General features: G+C 41.6%; 2 protein-coding genes across 6 annotated transcripts; one reads left to right on the top strand and one right to left on the bottom strand.

Moving 5' to 3' along the window:
- The first annotated feature begins 5,128 nt into the window (after positions 1 to 5,128).
- LOC9266670 (protein neprosin) lies at positions 5,129 to 9,332 on the top strand. The gene is made up of 5 exons (XM_015774179.3): positions 5,129 to 6,276; positions 7,052 to 7,216; positions 7,466 to 7,519; positions 7,602 to 7,748; positions 8,646 to 9,332. The coding sequence occupies exons 1-5, from the start codon at positions 5,752 to 5,754 to the stop codon at positions 9,027 to 9,029; spliced, it is 1,275 nt and encodes a 424-aa protein (XP_015629665.1). The 5' UTR covers positions 5,129 to 5,751; the 3' UTR covers positions 9,030 to 9,332.
- Positions 9,333 to 12,883: 3,551 nt separating this feature from the next.
- On the bottom strand, positions 12,884 to 18,424 carry LOC4326180 (disease resistance protein RPM1). Of its 5 annotated transcripts, none has more exons than XM_066309203.1 (5): positions 15,599 to 18,424; positions 15,135 to 15,515; positions 14,179 to 14,279; positions 13,993 to 14,100; positions 12,884 to 13,916 (listed from the first exon to the last, which is right to left on the bottom strand). In XM_066309203.1, exon 1 carries the CDS (start codon positions 18,359 to 18,361, stop codon positions 15,644 to 15,646), a length of 2,718 nt encoding a protein of 905 aa, XP_066165300.1. In that variant the 5' UTR covers positions 18,362 to 18,424; the 3' UTR covers positions 12,884 to 13,916; positions 13,993 to 14,100; positions 14,179 to 14,279; positions 15,135 to 15,515; positions 15,599 to 15,643. The 5 variants fall into 5 exon arrangements, with proteins under 5 accessions (XP_066165300.1, XP_025882161.1, XP_066165301.1 ...); XM_026026376.2 differs by having other exon boundaries at positions 15,135 to 15,496; XM_066309204.1 differs by lacking the exon at positions 14,179 to 14,279.
- Between the last annotated feature and the right edge of the window lie 1,938 nt (positions 18,425 to 20,362).

Here is a 20,362-nt window from a genome sequence, read left to right as displayed (position 1 = left end):
GTTATATTAGAAGGAATAAAAACAAAGAAGAGTTCTTTACACTACACTAGAAAAAAAAACGAAGAAATGAAAAGGAGCGACTAGGATAGAAGAGGTGACATATAACATTAGGGAGGTTTGAAGGCAAAATTTCGTAGATCTATGTCTTCTTGAATTTGGCCAGATACTTCATTAGCTTCTCTTGATGATTGTTGGAAAATTCTCGTGTTTCTTTCATTCCAAATGTGCCACCAGGAAGTGATTAGGCGATCTTAGAGTGTTGTTGCCTTGCAGTTATCGACGAGTAAAGGTAAGTGAGCCATTCTGGTATCAATTGTTTAGTGGAAGCGTTTGAAAAACCCAAGTATGCTGATGCGGAATTCCAAACTTGCCTTGTGAAGGGGCAATCCCAAAACAGGTTATCAGTGTCTTTAAAAGCGCTTTCGCATAAGGAGCAAATCCAATAGCATGGCCAATGCCTGATTAGGAGGTTTTCTGCTGTGAGTGCTTTCTGGCGAAGAATCAACCAACCGTGAAAATGTTGCTTGGGTTGTGCATCTGAGGACCATATGATTTTGAAGGAGAAGTTTGTTGCTGATCCCAGAAATTGCACACGGTAAGCACTCTCAAGTAAATAGAAGAAGTTTGGTTTTAATTTATATTCCAAAATAGAATCCCTAATTCACTATTATTCTAAAATAAAATTATAGTAAAATGTAAAGATGTGACAATGCCAAATATGTACATCAAGATTCCTTACAAAAAATATAGTCTATAAATATCCAAAATTAGGATTAGAAATGTTAACATAAGATAAGAATCCAGACAGAATGACATCCAAGAATAGGTTTGATTTGGAAACTGAACACAATTAAATTCAGATATATCTTATTCCGATGCACATTTCATAGTAAAGTCCACAATTCGAAATAACATATTGGAAATAACTAGTAAAAATATTATGAGAAGAATCTATTCCAAACATGGATACTACCCAAGAGAGAAACTAAAAGTTTAATAAAACTAGCAATTGGATTGCAAGTTTCAAAGTAAAATATACACATATTACGATTTGGAATATAAATAGAAAAATATTAAAGAAAAAAGTCAATGTCAAGCATGAACATTTAGAATTTGGAATAAAAAAAAGAACAATATTTTATTTTGGTTGAAATCTAAATTTAAAAGTTAATATATTTGAGAGGGAAAAATGCATTGCTATTGAAAGGATGATAATATTGTGCCATCCATTAGAGTTAATGATAATGATAATGAGTGTGACTCTTTGCAATGTTGAGAACATCATATAAGATGCTTGGTAATGAAAGAAGCTTGATGTATAAAAGAGAGTGTGTTTTTTTATTGAAAACAGGCTATGAACTACCAAATACGATCAGGGCAGTGTGGTATCTTTATTAAGGGAAGAACATCACCAAAGATGGTGAGAGATCACCACAACTAATAGATATGGAAGTAAAAGCATTGGGTTAGCTGAATTGTACAAGGGGGGAGGGGAGGGGGGCATCAAGAATGAGAGAAGTTGAACAATCAACGCAAAAATAGATGAAATCATGAAAGACCTACATTGATTCTAACCAGTAGAGACCAAGTAAAAATTGTCAAAAAACAATTGTCACTATCAAACTTTGTCGTCAACCCAAGTGGTATTGAGCATAGAATTATCAAAATTTGGCAAGGCTAATTGGGACTTAAACGCCAAATTGAGTTACACAAAAGCCCATGAAAGCAATGCAACCCTCTGTCTCATCGTGAAATCCAGTGTTAATTAGATGGACTTGGCTCTTTTGTTTAAGCCTGCAAAGAATAAATACTATTCTTTCGGATCATAAATATTTGATACTTAGAACAGGATTAGTGAACTTTGACATCAATAATTGCTTAAGATGTTTAATTTAAAAGGAAAGAATGGTGTGTGTAGATTTGCCTTGAAAATACTGAGACCAAAGATAATAAAGCATTCATCATTCTATATTACCATCAGTTAAGGTGCTACGTCGCTTCATGTTCCGTGGATTGCATCAAGTTTTAAATATTACATGTAGTTGGACCAATATAAATTAATCTTGGTTGGTTGCATGCAGGGCATCCAACGATACTCATTTACTTTTGGCACAAATAAATAAAGATGCACTTGTTAAAGATTGATCATTTTGGGAGGATCTTAAAAACCTTATGTGATGATTAAACGGAGTATGTATCATACTATCATAAACTTATCAGATTTTATAAATTCATTCTTATATAAATTGATAATCGAAGTTTTTTATTATGACCTTAGGATTACTCTCTCGGCTTAACCTTTTGGAGGGAAGTCGAAGTTTTTTATTATGACCTGAGGATTACTCTATCGGCTTAACCTTTTGGAGAGAAGAAAAAGCAGAATTTATTTACTCCTGCACTAGCTTACTACGAGAGCATATGAATGGGATTTGCAGGGCGTGACTGCATCATTACCGCCACATGAAAACGTACGCTCCCGTGTTCTATTCTACTTAAATTAACGCGAGATCGATCGCTGCATCTGCATATGCAGATTACGCCGTTGAAAACAGCATCCATCCATGCACATAATTTAATCCAAAATCTTGATAATTCCCCACCGCTTATTCCTTTGCTCTGAATCCACACAAAGCTTTCACTGACACAGGACGGGAGCAGCATCAGCTCAAAAAAAAAAGGAGAAAAAAAAAGAGAAAGGAGAATTAAAGAAAGAAGCAGTGCTCACAACATTCTGGACAGCCTGAGATACACCCGGGCCCACACCAGCCGCTCCTCGATCGAAGAGCTTCAGAAAAAAAAAAAAGGCCGGCCTCTTGTAGAACAGCAACAGTAACACAGAGCATGATTACCAGTAGCTAAGCAAGCCAATTAAAAGAGATTATCTTTTGTTTTTGGTTAGAAGAAAAGGGCGCTCCTGAGATCCTAACTAAGTGGTAAAAAGCTGAGGGCAGTAACTAAATAAGCTTTGATACTACACACTGCAGCAAAGCATGCAGAGATCTCTGACAGTCTGAAAATGGGAATGAAATCTGAGAGAGGCATGCGTGTATTGTAACTGTATACAGCAAGTCAGCAGCTGCTGTTCTTGGCTCTGTACCGAGGTTCAGTTCAGAGATGGTGTTCCTCTCTATTCAAGAAGAAAATAAAGTTCGGCACGAAAAACAAACAAATCATTAACATATAATTAATTAAGCTCTAATTATTATAAATTTGCAAAATAAATATATCTAATATTTTAAAGCAACTTCTATAGAGGAAGTTTTCATACAAGTTATATCATTTAGCAGTTTAAAAAATGTGCTAATGAAAATCGAGATAAAATCTATATCTTCGTTAGAAAAGAAGACTGTTGGATTATTCCAGGATCCAGAGCTATGATCACGAGCTCAGGCACAGATTTCTCTGCAACTCTTCTTCTTCTGATGAACAGGCAAGGCAGCACATGCAGAAGCGCTGCCAAAACTTGTTCAAAATTAAAGCAGCACCACTCACAAAAATGTCTCAAAAACTGCTTGAGCCCTGTGGTTGTGTTGGCAACAGTTTCAGAGCCAGCAAAGGTGGTGTTCTTGTTCCAAACTTGTACTCCGGACATATCATATGATGGTCCAAAACACATTTTTCAAATCTCACCTGCACTTTAAAATTTAGTGCAAGTTCCCGGGGTCGCGCTAAAGTTGGCTGCTATTCATTTCAGAATTTTTTTCTTTAAAGAAAAGAGAGCATTTGTTGCTAGAAAAGTGGCATGTTGGCAAGGAAGGAGATGGTGAGAAACAAAAATTCTTGCCTGCAAACAAATCCCATAGAAACCTTTTTGGCATGTAAAAACAAGCTTAGGAGTAGCATTGCTAAGGTCCTAGGAAGCAGTGAAAGCAAGGACATGGAGGACCACCATACATACAGTACAGAGACCACAAGTCTACTGACCTAATAGCAAGGACCAAGCAGCAGCAGCAGCAGCAGAAGAAGAAGAAGCAAGAACAGTGTGGTTGAGTAGCTATTTAGGAGGAACAAGCAGGCATGCTCCTGCAAAACCCAATGTACTGAAGGAAAGAGGTAAAAGGAGATGGGGGGAGATGAAAAGAAGAGAAGGATGAGAGGAAAAAAAATCAAAAAGGGAGGCCCAAACCCAACCCAAAGCAACCTGCTGGCCCCCTTGTTGAGACTTGAACTTGAGAGCATTGTTTGCTTTTGCACCACCACCACCACTCCTCCAATGAGAACACCCACAGTCTGAAGATTGACCAGATTTAAAATTGTCAGGAATAGAAGATTAACTGAGTTGGGCTAGTTGTTTAGATTAAGTACTAGTATTGCTTAATGCATTGAAAAAAGATTGCCAGATTTAAAATTGTCAGGCAGAGGAGATTTTTTTGGTCGTGCTGGTTGTTTAGGTTAAGTAATACTCTCTCCGTTATAAAATATAGTAACCTAGAATCAGATTAGACACATTGTATTACTATTAATCGTATTATGATGTATTGGATCCAGTGTTAGGTTACTATATTTTAGGACTTTGGGAGTATTTGCTTAACAAAAGATTACCTTAAGCAGTACTGCCCTAATGCATCAAAGCATGGAACTTGGTTAGTAGTTGTGTTAATGAAATTCTCCCTCTTGTCAGGAATGTGAAAATTTCTACTAGAAGCCTTTTGAGTGTAGTCTGAGCATTCCAATTTAGTGCATCTCCTAGTTCACACATTACAGGGCGCTCAGATTTGAAGAGAAATGCACGTAGGTAGACATGCTTTGCATTTGCTTGCAAAAGAAAAAAAGTCTACTACCAACCTGTTCATCATGGCCCGACTCCATTCATGTCAATCTCAGCATATCTTTTTTTTTCTTTATTGAGAACAATCTTAGCATATCTCATCAGTCAAAGAAGAACACCACATCAGTACAAGCAGTAGCACATACACAGATGCAGAAAATACTCGAGAGGGGGGGGGGGGGGGTATGGGCCTTTGCCATACACGCTCTACCAAACCTGTATGATGTTGTACAAGTATACATGTAAACTGCTTTACAGTAAAGCCATTGTACTACATGTCTTTTTTCCTTTGCAAAAAAAAAAAAAATTCTTGTACAAGGAGGAGTACTCAATTGCAGTGAGCAATTGAGCCCAAGCAAGGCAGTAGCAGTAGCAATCCATTGCCATGGCCGGCCACTTGGGGTTGGGCAGGGTGCCCCTTTCCCAAAAGCCACTCCTCTCAATTCTCAAGTAGTAGTAAATTATAATAATTGTTCTTGTATCTCACTCACTCACTCACTCAATTGCCTCATGCTGCAAAGCCTCATGCTTTGTCGGCCCGGCCCCCCTAGCTTAAGCTTAGCTTAGCTTGCTAGTTAACTCTCTCATCATCTTGATTTCGATCTCTCTCTCCTGATTAGCCATGAGCAAGATGATGATCACCAGCTGGTGCTAGCTAGTGCTAGTGCCAGTGTCCAGTGGTGGTATATAGCTGCTGCCGTTGTGAGTCTTAGCTTCGCCTTGGTCGCCGAGACCTTTGCTTAGACGGCGGTTTTCCCAGCTACCTCACTCCAGATTGGTTGCTTGCTTGCTTTCTGCGTCGTCGTCTGCGTCTTCTTCTTCATTGGGCGAAGCAGAGATTGCTACAAGAAGAAGCACTCAGAGTGTCAGTGAGTGTGTACTCCGAGCTCGAGGGAGGGAGCCTGCCGATCGATGTATTCATCTTGGCGCGGGAGCGGCATCGTCAGCGAGAGGAGGAGGAAGAAGAAGCTCCACTGCTGCTGATGGCGTCATCAGCTGCCTCGTCGCTGCTTGTGGCGGTGGTGGTGCTGGTTCTTGTTGCTGCTGCGGAGGCGGCGGCGGCGAACGAGACGTCGTCGTCGGCGACGGCGGCGCTGCGGGCGGGGCGGGAGCTGCGGAGGTACAGGAGGGTGCAGGCGCTGCTGCGGCGGGTGAACAAGCCGGCGGTGCGGACGATCGAGAGCCCCGACGGCGACCTCATCGACTGCGTGGCGGCGCACCTGCAGCCGGCGTTCGACCACCCGAGGCTGCGCGGGCAGAGGCCGCTGCGGGGCCCGCCGGAGAGGCCGAGGGGGTGGCGGCCGCGGCCGGGGCCGAACGACACGGCGGCGGGCGACGCCGGCGTCCAGCTGTGGGCGTCGTCCGCCGGCGGCGCGTCGTGCCCGGAGGGGTCGGTGCCCATCAGGCGCACCACGGAGGCCGACGTCCTCCGCGCCAGCTCCGTCAGGAGGTTCGGCCGCGCGCCCACGGCGAGGGTTCGCCGCGACTCCGTCTCCGGCGGCCACGAGGTCAGCATTTCTTCGACAACAACAACAAAAAAAAGAAAAATCCATTTCTTCGATTTATTTCACTCCATGGCGGCATTGCATTATTTCATAGTTAATTCATACTTCTACTACTCTTTCTCTCTGTTCTTGAACCATTTCGATTTTGAAAAGAGGGAGAAAAAGAATCCATTCTTCCTCTTTCCTCTCGTTCAGCCATTATCTACATGGCATTGCATCATTTCCTAGTACTTAATAGCTCTCTGTTCTTGAATCATTTCAATTTTGATATGAAAATAAAGTTGTTCAAAATTCCAAAACCAGTTTCATTTATTTTCAATTCGAATTTTTCCTCCTTTCAAATAGCGCTCGAAATACATATGCACTGCATATCTCCGATTGGTACCAGAGTTTGTTTTTGTCCCCTTTTTTTTCTCTCTTTCTGTATATCTGAGCAGCTGACGACAAATAGACTAGCTGAAAGTGTCACGTCATATGGCTGAGAATATATAAAAAAAAAACGTACAATCTACACCGATGACGATAACCGCCGCAAGGACATTCAGATTTCAGAGTCAGGCAGTGACCAGTTTTTAACCTCACCGATTTTGACCCCATTCGGTTGACTGCTTTTGTCGCCATTGCTGCATCAGCATTGATCCCAAATAGGAGTATACTACTTCTATCTCATTTCTCTATCCATCCCAGCTGCCTGCTTGACTGCAATTAACTGCAGATTAATTTTAGATGGGTTATTAAGTGCATTGATTAACTGAAATTTAAGTTGGGGGTGTGGCAGCACGCGGTGGGGTATGTGGCCGGGGAGGAGTACTACGGGGCGAAGGCGAGCATCAACGTGTGGGCGCCCAAGGTGAGCACGCCGGAGGAGTTCAGCCTCTCGCAGATCTGGGTCATCGCCGGCTCTTTCGGCAACGACCTCAACACCATCGAGGCCGGCTGGCAGGTCCACATCTCTCCCATCTCCAATTCCCCACTGTTACATTCTCTGTTCGAAACATAAACCAGGATACGGCACATCTTATTACTATAAATCTGGATAAAGAATTGTTCCGATTTGTATTATTAAGATGTGTCAAAATTCATCTTTGATTTGTTTGTTATAATATGGAGGGAGTACTTCCTTCCATTTTCATGACAGAACCAAGGAGCTCACTAGTACGTACTAGCTGACATTCGCTTGTGTCTCTGACAGGTGAGCCCCCAGCTGTACGGGGACAACTCTCCCAGGTTCTTCACCTACTGGACGGTAAAACAGGCATTTTCTTTTTTCGTCGCATTCGAATCTTCTTATTTAAATAGGCTCTGATACCATATTAAATTATGAGCAGACGGACGCGTACCAGACGACGGGGTGCTACAACCTGCTCTGCTCGGGGTTCGTCCAGACGAACAGCAGGATCGCAATGGGGGCGGCCATCTCGCCGACGTCCGGCTACAAGGGCGGCCAGTTCGACATCAGCTTGCTCGTCTGGAAGGTAAACTAGTCAAAATCTAACCGCATATCCAAATTTAATCCTCTACTACTACTAGTTAGCAATTAACTTCCTCTGCGTTTTCCATCGTATGCCTTATTGAAGTCTCTGAGCCGTGCTTGGTGTTCATCCACCAACCTGAAATAACTGACGCTATAGCGCTCTTGGCTCTTGACCGGCATCTGCATCTGCTGCTCCATCCAGGACAGCAGCACGCATTGCTCATCATTGCACTGTCAGTCTGACACTTTAAAGCAGCATAGTATGCATCGCCTTTTCCTCTCGCTTCAGTTGTAGTTTAACAGTGGCATCTTTGTATTGAACCTTAGAAGAAGGTGTAGGAGTAGCTAGAGGAGTTACTTCACAGCTTTTGGAACGAAGCAGATGCTACTAGGAGTAGCATTTATTAAGAGTAACAAAATAGTTGGGCATCCTATGTGGACATATATGTACACTCTTGGATAGTCACGGTCATAGATAGAGTAGTACTGTCGATTGGGCCTGAAAACATGATATGCATGTTAGCATGTACCAGGACCAGCTGCAGGGGACATCAGCAAACCATCGTCCTTTTAACCCTCACCGTCCCAATTCCCTCATTTCACTAGTGCCAAATGTGAATGAGTAGAAACTGTAGTAGAATGGTATAACCGGTTCGTCAACTTTATTGAATTGATCGGTACATACAACTTAATTTTTAATAAACAAAGAGAAATAACGGATTTTCCGTGAACTGTTAACGAATATTATACCATTTGACACTAAACGAACTGGTCAGTGTATACAACTTAGTTTTTAACAACAAATACAGATGACCGATTTCTCGTGAAATGATAGACGACGAACTAGCCGGTGCATACAACTTAATTAAAAACGATGGCGAAAAAATGTATTTCGCAGGATCCGAACCACGGGAACTGGTGGCTGGAGTTCGGGAATGGGGAGCTGGTGGGGTACTGGCCGTCGTTCCTGTTCAGCCACCTGGCGTCGCACGCGAGCATGGTGCAGTTCGGCGGCGAGGTGGTGAACACGAGGGCCGACGGCGGCGCGCACACGGCGACGCAGATGGGGAGCGGGCACTTCGCCGGCGAGGGGTTCGGCGGCGCCTCCTACTTCCGCAACCTGGAGGTGGTGGACTGGGACAACAGCCTTGTCCCCCTCGCCGCCGGCTTCCACGTCACCGCCGACCACCCCGACTGCTACGACATCCAGGGCGGCGTCAACGCCGTCTGGGGCAACTACTTCTACTACGGCGGCCCCGGCAAGAACGTCAAGTGCACCTAGCCATGCTGATAGATTTCTTCTTCTTCTTCAATTCTTCTTCTTTTTTTTAAAAAAAATATGGATCTGGTGGTCTTTTTTTTTTTTTAGTTTTTACCAAAGGTTGGTTTCTCAAAAGGGAGAATGGTGGTTTCTTTTTTGATTTTTGATGATGATCTGAAATGTTGAGGTGATGAGGTGCCGATTGAGGCCAAAGGATGTAAGGCTAGCAAAGGTTGATCAGCTAGTTTGTGGGTTGTACAAGTGTTGTAGTCCTCAACAATGTAGTCAAATTGGTAGTATATACAAGCATTGTCAATTTTATAAGCGGCTCTTTCCCTCCTTTGAGTTAAGTCTCTTTTTTTTCAGTTAAATATAAAAGAACTGCTCATTAAATTTCCTACCAAAAGCACAAACACACATGTATGGGCTTATTCCCATCACAATACTGTAAAAATGTAGAAATAGGAAAAATCATAGAAATACGGGGGAATGCATGTCTAATAAAATAGATTATTGAAAAACACAGTACGGATAGATAGAGGAAAAACATAGAAAATGGAAAAAAAATAAGATAGGAGTGGATGGAAATTTTCCTTTGTTTCACTGAAAGGAAATATTTCCTATCTACAATATTCCTTTGAAAATCCTATAAAAATCCCTCAATCTGGAGAGGTCCTGTAAGTGCATAAATATGGACGATGCAATTTATATAAGTTATGCAACTACAACACTACCACCACCGCAACAAAGACGATTCCCCTTCTCTTCATTCCATGAATCCGACTCAAATGTTTAGAGAAACAAAAGAAGAACACACATCATTCACCTTCTTCCTTCCTTGGATCCGACTCAAATGTTCAGAGAAACATAAGAGGAAACATCATTGTAGGAAACAGTGCAAAAAACCAAAGGTAGTACAAAAATGCATGTACCGAGCTTAAACGCTAAGCAATATCACCTCGAGCAATCAGCACACATCACTACCATTAGAAGCACAAGAAGCAATCAAGCATACTAACCACCTCGATCTGGGCTCTCAACACTATTATTACTATTAGGTGTAATTAATCAATTGCATTCGTCCCCATGAAAGTGAGAAATATAGGGAAGAGAAGGGAATATATACAGTTCTATCAAACGATGGAACTAGCATGAATACTATGCTGTCCCTAGAGACTGTAGGTCTATAATTTTTTTCCCCTCTTTCTTTTTTCTCCCCCAAAGCATTTTGTCCCTTCCTTCACGTCCACGTTTTCATCCATGATGCATTTGCAGTAAAGCAGAAGCATCTAATCCCAAACCCCATCCGTCCATCCAATCCGTTTTGCCTGGACCACTCACCCGTCTACTCCAAGTATGCAGCTACTATGTACCAGCATGGTATACAAAACCATTCATCCAGTCAGCGAATACCGCTCCCAAAACCATGCTAGTGATGAAAACGGTCCGAAGCGATATCAATTTTACAGAAACGGTCTTGGTAAATTCGAGGATTTTTATTATTTATGAATTTAATTATTTAGTGACAACATGAATTCCGCGTTGTCAAAAATCAGAAAAATTAAATTTTACATATAGGTAGAAACGGAAATGGTCGAAAATAATACTGTTTTTAATCTTATTTCTACTGAAACAGTCTCAGTATGGTTAGGGATTTCCATACCGTTTTCACCCTAATTACCTCTCTGTTATCAACTGGAACCGAAGAACTCCGAATACATTTTGCTAGGGATTTGAATTCCAAACTGGTTCCATTTAGAACTCGGCTAGTTTACCGAACCGTTTCTCGATTCGCATACCGGCTCGATAAGTCCGATAACTGACCAAATTACCGCCACATTTATCATCCCTAGCTAACAGATGACTCTGTAGGAGAACATGGCCATCACCGAAAGCAGTAAAGGGTAAAAAAGAGAAGAGGAGGGAGAGTACATGCAGCTGCTGCAGGCTGGAGCCTGCACGTACGCTGTTGAAGAAGCCAGACACCGGGAAGTGAGCGAGCCACTGAAAAATCTGTGTTTCAGTGCTAAGCTTCTGGAGTTCATTTCAGCAGGATTGCAGCAGGACACCGTTTGTCCCTTGCTGATGGGAGCATGTGGTGTGAGAACGATCGACAAGCCACACTCGGCAGTGAGAAACGGCTGCAATTGTTAGCAGGTGATCGTAACAGTTCAGTTCAGCAAAGTAACTGCCAAAGGAGAAATGTTGAAGCTTAATTAGCTAGTTAAGTGAAGAGAAAGTGACAAACTATTTGATTATATTTGTAATAAAATAAAGCCCACCCCTTTGAATTATACATGCAAACTAACAGTGATGTTAGAACACATTTTCTGTTGGGTTTTGCTGATATACAGACAAAAGGTGTGAAGTCTGAAAGAGATGTACAACACAGTTTGTGTTGGGAGTCTTGGAGGTTGCACCATTAGGGTAACAATATTATTAGTAGAGTGAGGAAACTTTCAAACTGGTGAATGTAGAGAAGACAACGTAACTAGTAAATTACATGCACAGTTGCCCAAAGTAAACTATTTAGGTCTCGTGCAACAAAAGTCACAGCTATAAAAATACAGTATCAGTAAAATGACTAACCTGTAACAGCGAAAACCGAGGCGGCCTTCCTCTGTAGTGTTCAAGGCTGCCGGCATGAAGAGAACACTTGAGAAGTATCCTCCACTTCTCCCAGTGATTCTTGTTCTTCTGCCTTCTTTCACCATGTTAGTGGTATAAAAAAAAAAAGAAGACAGTATGCATGATAGCCTCCTGGCATGGTTAACAATCTGGTAGACAAAGGCATAATGTGGCACTGGAAAGCTGAACAAAGATGACAGCACAAACAGGAGACACAGCCAACAGATGTGCAGTGCATACAAAGACAAGCATACCTGCTGCTGCTGCTGTTGCTGCTACTTAGTCCCCAGATGGATCTGACAGACAATAATTTGACATGCACCAATGCAATCAGCGGTCCAGTGCTACCATACCACACCGGACAATCTTCTTCCAGGTTACAGGCCATGCCATTCCAACAGCAACAATCCAATCCAATACGAAACGGTTTTGATTTACAGGACGTATACTTACTGGTCATGCATGTGTGTGTATCAGAAAGAACGGGCCCGGTTTTGAAGATAATTTTACTAATGACAGAAACCTGTTGTTTTCTGGCATTCATATCCACAGATATCCTTAAGGACTGTGCAACTGCACAGTGAATTTATATAAATTAAAGAACAAAACAATCAGTTCTTCTTTTTCTTTCTACAGTTTTCCTATGTGTTGTTTTCAGCCTCTGCGGCTACATCATCAGTTGTCACAGGATAAGATGCAAATCATCATCATAGTGTTTGTCTAAGCAATGGGAAATGATCCGTTTTCCCATAAGAAAAAAGGAGTAACAACTAGTTATCAGTTAGACATTATGATGGATTGTTAGCATTTTTTTGTAGTAAAGAATTTTAGAACAAAAACACAGCAAAACAAGCCACAATTTTTTTTTTTAAAAAAAAAGAATAGGAAAAACGATCTTTTTAGCAGATTGCATTTATAAGATTTGCTGTTCATATTGGAATTCTCTTAGGAGTTTAAGATGTATAAATTTCACATAAATACATCATTATACAACAGAGATTATCAAGAGAAAAATCATTGCACTGTTGGCTATAAGCTGCATGTTTATTGAATAGCAAAGAAGTTATCGATGTTTTACCCAATACATTTTTGCTAGCAGCCTAACATAACAACAGCAGCTGAGAGCATTTATTGGTATGCAGACACTCTTCATGCTGCATCATCAAGAACTTCCATTTGGTTGCTGGGAGCACAACAAAAGGTAAAGAAAAGAGCAAACTAAAACAAAATCAGTATAATCCATGGAAGAAAAAGAAAAACAACATCATTTTTTCTTATATGTCGCTTAGGACGTTGACACGGTCTCCAATACAAAAATGTTAGTGAGACTTTGATGTTTTACTGTACGCATCTAAAACAACATAAAGAAGGAACATAGTATTTTCTATCTTCTATGGTGAAACATTTGAGGTCATTTTCTGAAAGTATTAGCAGTATGTCAATGTGTCACCTTCAGTGGATTCACCTTGAAATACATATCCAAGACAGCAAGTCACTGACCAACAATTAGCTCCTTACTTTCCAACTAGTTCTTCATGAGAAATTTTCACAACATAATTACTGTCAGATGGTACAGTACTCTTGCCCATCCTTCACACTGTGAAATGATTTTAAAAGATAAAGGTTGCAATACCAGATTTGAGAATCACAAGATGGTAATGGGAATGTCATGCTTAGCTATCCTTCCAGAATGCAGAGGATGGGAGCATTCAACAGTGGTCAACTGGTCAAGTATCCAGGATTCCTAAAGAAATAGGTTATGCAATGGTGCAAGCACAAGTTTACAGTGCCAGGTAAGCTTATAACTATCCATCAGAGAGAGCACTATCAATTAGTATTACCAAATCCACAGGTCCATGAATCTCACGCTTGAAAGAAGTAATGTCACCAACAACATTACAGTCAGATTTCAAGCAGGTCACTGACAAACAACCCTTCTGACTTGAATCCTTCATTTTGAGTCAATCACTTTGTCCTGTGTCTATGTGCCTTTGACATCGCCACCAATAACCTTCTGAAACTCTCTTCTTCCAATATTTTTATGATATCGGAGAAAGCACTCTGGTTTTGTTCTCAGATGTTACAAATATTCTCGGCAGTGAAAGCTTCTGTAGATATCACTCTTCATGGAACATTACGGATTGACATGAGGTTATACACAAAGTGGTTTGTGGTTTCTGTTGAACCGAGGGCCTTTTGGATTTTGAATATGGTAAAGCTCAACTATATTGGCTAAAGCAAAACGTGTTGTGAAGACGAAGAAGTCATAAAAGTTCATGCCTGAAATAAGAACCCAACATGATGTTATCAGAAACCATGCCATTTGTTTTGTTTCTTCATATGATTAGAGCATTACCTTTATTTGCTGCTAAGTTGAGTTAACATCCTCAAAATCATCACATATATCCTGAATGTCTTCAATATAATCTTTTGCAACCTTGTAGTCTTCAAGAAGCAAGTTTCACTATAGTGTGTACAATGTTAGAAAAAACATATGCTATATATAGCTGCTGAAATTAAGTTTGTACAACTACGTGCTCACCACCCAATGAAGGTTGTAGCCATCAAACCAACTAGGTGATTCCCCACGCTTTACTACTGGAATAACTAAGTCATCATCGATATGTTTTTTTAACAATCACGCTAGGAATAAAAAGGATATTAGTTATTAATTAATAACAAAAAAAATGGTTTGCCAAGCTAAGTTTGGAGATAAATAAATTTAGTACACTGTAGGAAAGGTAGGAAAAGATTGATGAAAAGTCAGGGTTCATTAGTACTAATCATTGAACAAATTAAAGAGAAGTGCTTCTATGCTCCTCAAAAAATAAACTGCATGAGTATTAAAGCTCATGGATGGTTTATAGGGAAACAGATCCCCTGACTTTATGTAGTTTGCAGTTGTGGCACTAACATGTGGGCCAAATGTGTCTGGCCCATATGTCAGTGCCACAACTGCAAACTGCACAAAGTTAGGGAGTCTCATCCGGTTTATAGATAGTAACTTAATAGAGTAAACGTCGTTATGGAGGGGCAGTTTCGTCCTCTGAGGAAGTTGAGTTGAGTCCCATATTCTCAGCAGTCAGCACCCATATCCGCATCCCTCTTCTGCGTCAGCCCCTTTCCTCCGCCTCACCGCTGCTTCCCATCGTGCGTCTGCGATCTACCTCCACAGCAGCGACGGTGAAGCCACCTCAGGTGCGGATGACTAATGGCAGAGTACCAGATTCCATGGAAGTTAAAGAGTACCAGATCACTTGTTTGTAAATATTTCTTTCTTCTTAATAAAAAAAATGAAACACAGTTCTCCTATGTTTTCGAGAAAAAGAAAATAGAGGTTTTCCATCCTATACTCGATTGGTCAGAGGATGTAATACTCTCAATGCGCAGAGGATGGACATCAAGTTCTGAATGATTCTTTTTTGTAGGGAAATATATGTACAAAATATTTAGGTGTTCGTTAAGAAAAAAATGATGGTTTAGTTTCAGGAGATGTACCTGATGCGTGCATACAGAACATATGTACTGTGTACCTATAATGTTTTCTCTGTCAATGATCAACCGAGATCGTCCTCTGGAACTCGCTCACACTCTGAATATTTTCGTATGTGATCAGTAAAACTGAAGAAACGAGAACAGAGCAAAACAGGATTTTGTGCTGCCAACTTCAGCAGCTTTTCTGCCTTTTTTTCTCTTCCTTTTATCAGCGCAGAACGTGGGCAGTTACATGCAAAAGATTGACCAGTTAACCCAACATGCGTGCCATCCCAAGCGTGGCTCAAAGCTCGGTCACAAGTATCTGAAAAAACGCCTATATGGGCTAACTGAATTCCGGTACTCCGGACTGTTTCCAGCCAGCCCTTATATGCACAAAACAAACTGCTAGTTTTAGATGCGTGTACTGAAAAATAAAGAGAATAACTGGATGCTCAAGATTATATGATCTGCTCTAACATTCTCACCTGTTTGTTTTGTCTAGTTCACCACATTTTTCTTGATCATTTCTCCTAAACAATTTCGACCCATTTGACATGGCTGATCTTCATTCTATCTTCATTGCGTTTGTTCGATTTTCCTTTTATCTCAAGCTTCCTCCAGAGCTCATCTGAACTTCCCTTAATTCTCAGATGCTCAAGGGTTCTCAGATGCTCGATGCCATCAGGAACATCCCTTAATTCTGGACAATCAGCTAGCCATAGCCTAACAAGACTTTGTAGCGCACCTTGTTGGATTGCAACTTTTCTGAGATAAGGAGCATCCCATACTGCTAGTAATTTGAGTTTCGGAAATGATGTTGCATGGAAGATTAGTTCCTTTCCGTCATAAGCCTTTGAAAGATAAAGCTCAACTAAGTTGTGTAAATTCAAGATGCAAGCAAAAGAGTCTTCATTGAGTTTGGAGAAGCACAAGTTTAATTCAGTAAGGTTAACGAGGTTTGAACTGGTTGAGATCAACTGTGACATGGATTCCTTGCTTAGCCTGCCCCCTAGATCAATCTTTGCAATAGTAGAAGGTAAACAAAGTGTTTCTAACTGTAGCACTTCTTTCTCATCAGCTGAAATGATTGTAATATGAACAAGACAAGTCATTCTCATGATTGCGTCGCACAAATCTGCACAGTGTTCATTTCTAACTTTACCGATTGCAAAGGTTCTTAACTTGGTTAAACATCCAATATGACGCAGAACCTCAGTGCTAGCTTCGATAAGTTGCAGGGCCAGCAAGTCAATCAAATTACAGATACCCATAGGCACTTGGAGGCCGTCAAAAGCAAGAACTCTATCATAAGATCCCTCTGGAACTCTTACCACATATAGATATTTCAGTTTCCAAAGTGTGGCCACTTCCACTGGAAGAATCAATAGCTTAGAATCATAAGCATCCAGGACTTCCAAATTCTGTAACCTACTCAGTTCTTTTGGGAGATACTCGATATATGTTTTGCGAAGACCCAAGAACCGTAGATTAAACAAGTCAAAAACAATCTTAGGTAGCCTCTTGATTGAAATACCTTGAAGATCCAACGTTGACAGAAACTTGAATGATTTGAGGAAAGCCTCCAGCGAATCAATTCTCCGATAAATACTGAAAACATGGAGGGATCGGAGACATGGTGCACTTGATCCAGAAAGGTGTTGAATACTTACATTTTGGATTGATAAACGACGTGTATTCTCGATTGAACATGCCTCAGAGCCCTTGTAAACTTGACAAAAAAATTCCTCCTTCGATTTTCTGAGGGCAAGTAAACGGATTATGTCATGCATTCGGCACCTGCGAACTCGACCAGATAGATTGCGCTCAACTACCTGTAACAGGCTTCTGTTTACAAGTTCATTTAAGTAGCCCTCTGCCACTTCCTCTACTGTTTTGCTACCTACCTCTTGAATGTATCCAGCTGCTATCCAATGTCTGATTAATCTTTTTCTGTTGAATGCATAACTTTCTGGAAATATTGTGCAGTGCAAAAAACAGTTCTTCAAATTACGTTGAAGATCCTCCAAGCTGACTTTCAGAACAATATCAACATCAAGGATCACATTGTTGGTGAGCTGAAGCTCTAAGTCCTTGTACACATGTTCCCATTCAGAGTATATCGGGTGTTTGCAGGATAATAAGCGGCCTATGCATGCAATGGCAATGGGCAAGCCAGCACACTTATCTACAAACATCGAAGCTATATCTTGTAGTTCCTCAGGGCATGTTTTGTTGTCAGCGTTCCAAAATGCTTCTTTGCAGAACAACTGCCATGAACAATGTGCATCTAACGGTGCTAACTCAATTGTACATTTTTTAGTTGCTAGCAATGCTACTTCCTGCATTCTAGTAGTGAAAATAAACCGACCAGTGCTTTCAGTAGGAAACGCATTCCTTAGCTTAAACCAAACATCCGGTTGCCAAACATCGTCAAGAACCAAAATGTACCTTTTACCTTGCAGATGGTGATGAATGCTCTCAACTAGGCTTCCCACTGCAATGTTATCAGCGTCGATTGGAATTTCGAACTCTGTGGAGATCTTCTTCAATAGATCATCAAACTGGTAGCTGTTTGTGACAGTCACGAATCCAGAAACATCAAAATCCAATTTCACAGTCTTGTACACCTGGGAAACCAAAGTGGTCTTTCCCACACCTCCCATCCCCCAAACTGTTGCAATTTTACACCCTTGTTCCGAATCACCCACAAGCCACTGCATCAGCAACTCCTTATTTATCTCAATCCCCACAAGATCCTCTTCCCTCGCAAACTGAAAAGATTGTTCAGGGGATTTAGAGTGACCATTCTTTTCAATCCCACTCAGATCATAACGGATCTTCCTCTCGTCGGCATTTTTAAGCCTTTGCTTGATGTCTTGCAGCTTGAGTGCGAGACGACGCCATGCCTTGACATGCTTGATCCTTTTCTTCATCTTGGCAGTGAATCCCCCATGCTTGTCCTCCAGCTTGTAGGTGAACTCGTCAACAGCATCCTCGATCTCGAAAGCCAGCCCTCGGATCTTCTTGACATAGTTTCCAGTAGTCTCGTCGATGTCCTTGAACCGCTCAGCTCCATGGAGGTAGGCCTCCATGCTCTCCAGCTCGTCCTTGACGTCCCGGATCTGGGCAAAGAGACGCTTGAGAGCAGAGACTTCCTGGCAGAGCAGCGATGCGCCGTAGGTTGCTGCCTCTTTCGCCAAGGCCGCACCAAGCTTGCCGATCAGCGATCCTACAACGCCCTCCGCCATGGTTTCTGTGTGTGTGCAGTGTGCAGTGTGCTTGATTCAGATCTCCACAGAGTAGAAGTGGATATCTGCAGGTGAGTTTGCCTTCTTTATTTATTGTAGATTGTTTTGGTGGAGGCCATGTGCGGAAGGAATTGAGATTGAGATTGGAGACGCACATTATTTAAAAAGCTAACCAGCTACACCTACTTTCCGACAGCATGGCAATTTAGTATCAGTATTAGGCTCCGTTCTAAACTCCAATGGCATAAATGTTTCTCGGTTTCTGTTAGCATGTTTTTCAAAACGGCTAAACGGTGTGTTTCGTACGAAAAATTTCTTCATAGAAGTTGTTATAAAAAATCAAATAAATCTATTTTTAAGTTTTAAATAATTAAAATTCAATCATATGCTAATAATTTGTCTCGTTTTGCATGTGCACTTACTCTATGTAGAAGTCTTATTATATCTAAAAATTGAACCAAAAAAAAAGAACAAGTTGGCACTACAGAACAGAACGGCAGGTCGCCAGCTAACGGAGCGTCTGTCGCCAACTAGCATCCCACTGGCGCACTAACATCCCACCGACACGTTGTTAGGGCACCTTCAACGCTAAGTGCTTAAGGTGGTTAAAAAGATGGAGACCCTTTTTCACCTGAACCAAAAATAGCACAGATTTTTCCACCCTTTCAAAAATACCATAACTTTGGATGGTATGAGATGGAGACGAACGGCACTATTGGAGTACTAGATAAGAATGCCCAGATTAGTTGGTTAGTGTAATTTGCAACAAATGCATAAAAAGAACTGAGATAATTTCCGGGGTCAACATATATTAACGTAAGATAAGATGGAATCAAGGATTCAAACGTTTGGATTTGAGGGCGTACGGCCAGATTCGTGGACGTTGTAGCTAGCAGCCGGCGGCGACGAGGGCGTGGACGAGAGCCGCCAGATCCTACGACCGGATCGATCCCGCGCTGGAACTGGAGGGGCACACAGGAAGATCCCCCGCCTCCGGAGCCGAGGTCTCCGCGGCCGGCGGTGTTCGCTAGGCATCGAGGACAGGCTGCAGGTTGGGACCATCTCGTCGCCGGAGAGGTGAACAGGTGCGAAGGGGAGAGAGAAGGAGAACAGGCAGACTTTTTTTTTTCTTTTTTGAGTTCTTTGATCGGTACAGCTACAGAGGCCGTGTTTAGTTCCCCGTCTAAATTTTTTTTAAGTATACGGACACACATTTGAAGTATTAAACGTAGATAAATAACAAAATAAATTATAGATTCCGTCTGTAAACTGCGAGACGAATCTTTTGAGCCTAATTAATCCGTCATTAGCACATGTAGGTTACTGTAGCATTTATGGCTAATCATGACGTAATTAGGCTAAAAATATTAGTCTTGCGATTTACAGTCGGACTGTCCAATTAGTTTTTCTTTTTGTACACATTTGATATTCCATACATATGTCCAAACATTTGATATGACGAAAAAGTTGGAAGTTTGAAAGTTTGAGGAAAATAGTTGGAATCTAACAACCAGATTAAAGAAAAGCTAGGATAGTTTTGTGAAAAAAAAAAGAATGGATTAATTGGATCCATGCCATTATAACTTCGTCGCTTTTGAAAAATACCACTACTATTCATTAAATTAGAAACATGCGATTATAAATCAGCTAATTTTCGAATCATACCACTCTCTACACTCCAAGCCCTTTTGTGACTTAATAGACCTAGTTGCCCCCTGGTTGAATCACTAAACCAATCGAATCAGCTGAACCAGGTCGAGCCAAACCATTGTCCTCTCGACCTAACCCTAGCAGCGGAGGTGAAGGCGAAGGTGGCGACGATGGCGGCAGCGGTGAGGTCAACGGCGACAGCAGGACGGTCCAGTGAAGGGCTCGACGACGACCGCAACGTGGACGGTAGCTCAGGAAGACGACGGCGACCGTGATGAGGACAGTAGCTCATGAAGATGACGACGATGACAGTGACCACGGTGAGGGTTGGTCTTCGTCGCTTGCTTGGGG

This window comes from Oryza sativa, chromosome 1, assembly GCF_034140825.1.
Source record: "Oryza sativa Japonica Group chromosome 1, ASM3414082v1".
Taxonomy (NCBI): Eukaryota; Viridiplantae; Streptophyta; class Magnoliopsida; order Poales; family Poaceae; genus Oryza; species Oryza sativa.
The sequence above is the reverse complement of the archived record's forward strand: the minus strand, read 5'-3'. Positions and strand labels throughout refer to the sequence as shown.

Bases quoted from the DNA above. Each gene is read 5' to 3' on its own strand.
- LOC9266670 (XM_015774179.3), top strand. From the start codon at position 5,752: ATGGCGTCATCAGCTGCCTCGTCGCTGCTTGTGGCGGTGGTGGTGCTG. The intron at 6,277-7,051 runs GTCAGCATTTCT...GGGGTGTGGCAG, and splicing joins CCGTCTCCGGCGGCCACGAG to CACGCGGTGGGGTATGTGGC. The intron at 7,217-7,465 runs GTCCACATCTCT...TGTCTCTGACAG, and splicing joins CCATCGAGGCCGGCTGGCAG to GTGAGCCCCCAGCTGTACGG.
- LOC4326180 (XM_066309203.1), bottom strand. From the start codon at position 18,361: ATGGCGGAGGGCGTTGTAGGATCGCTGATCGGCAAGCTTGGTGCGGCC.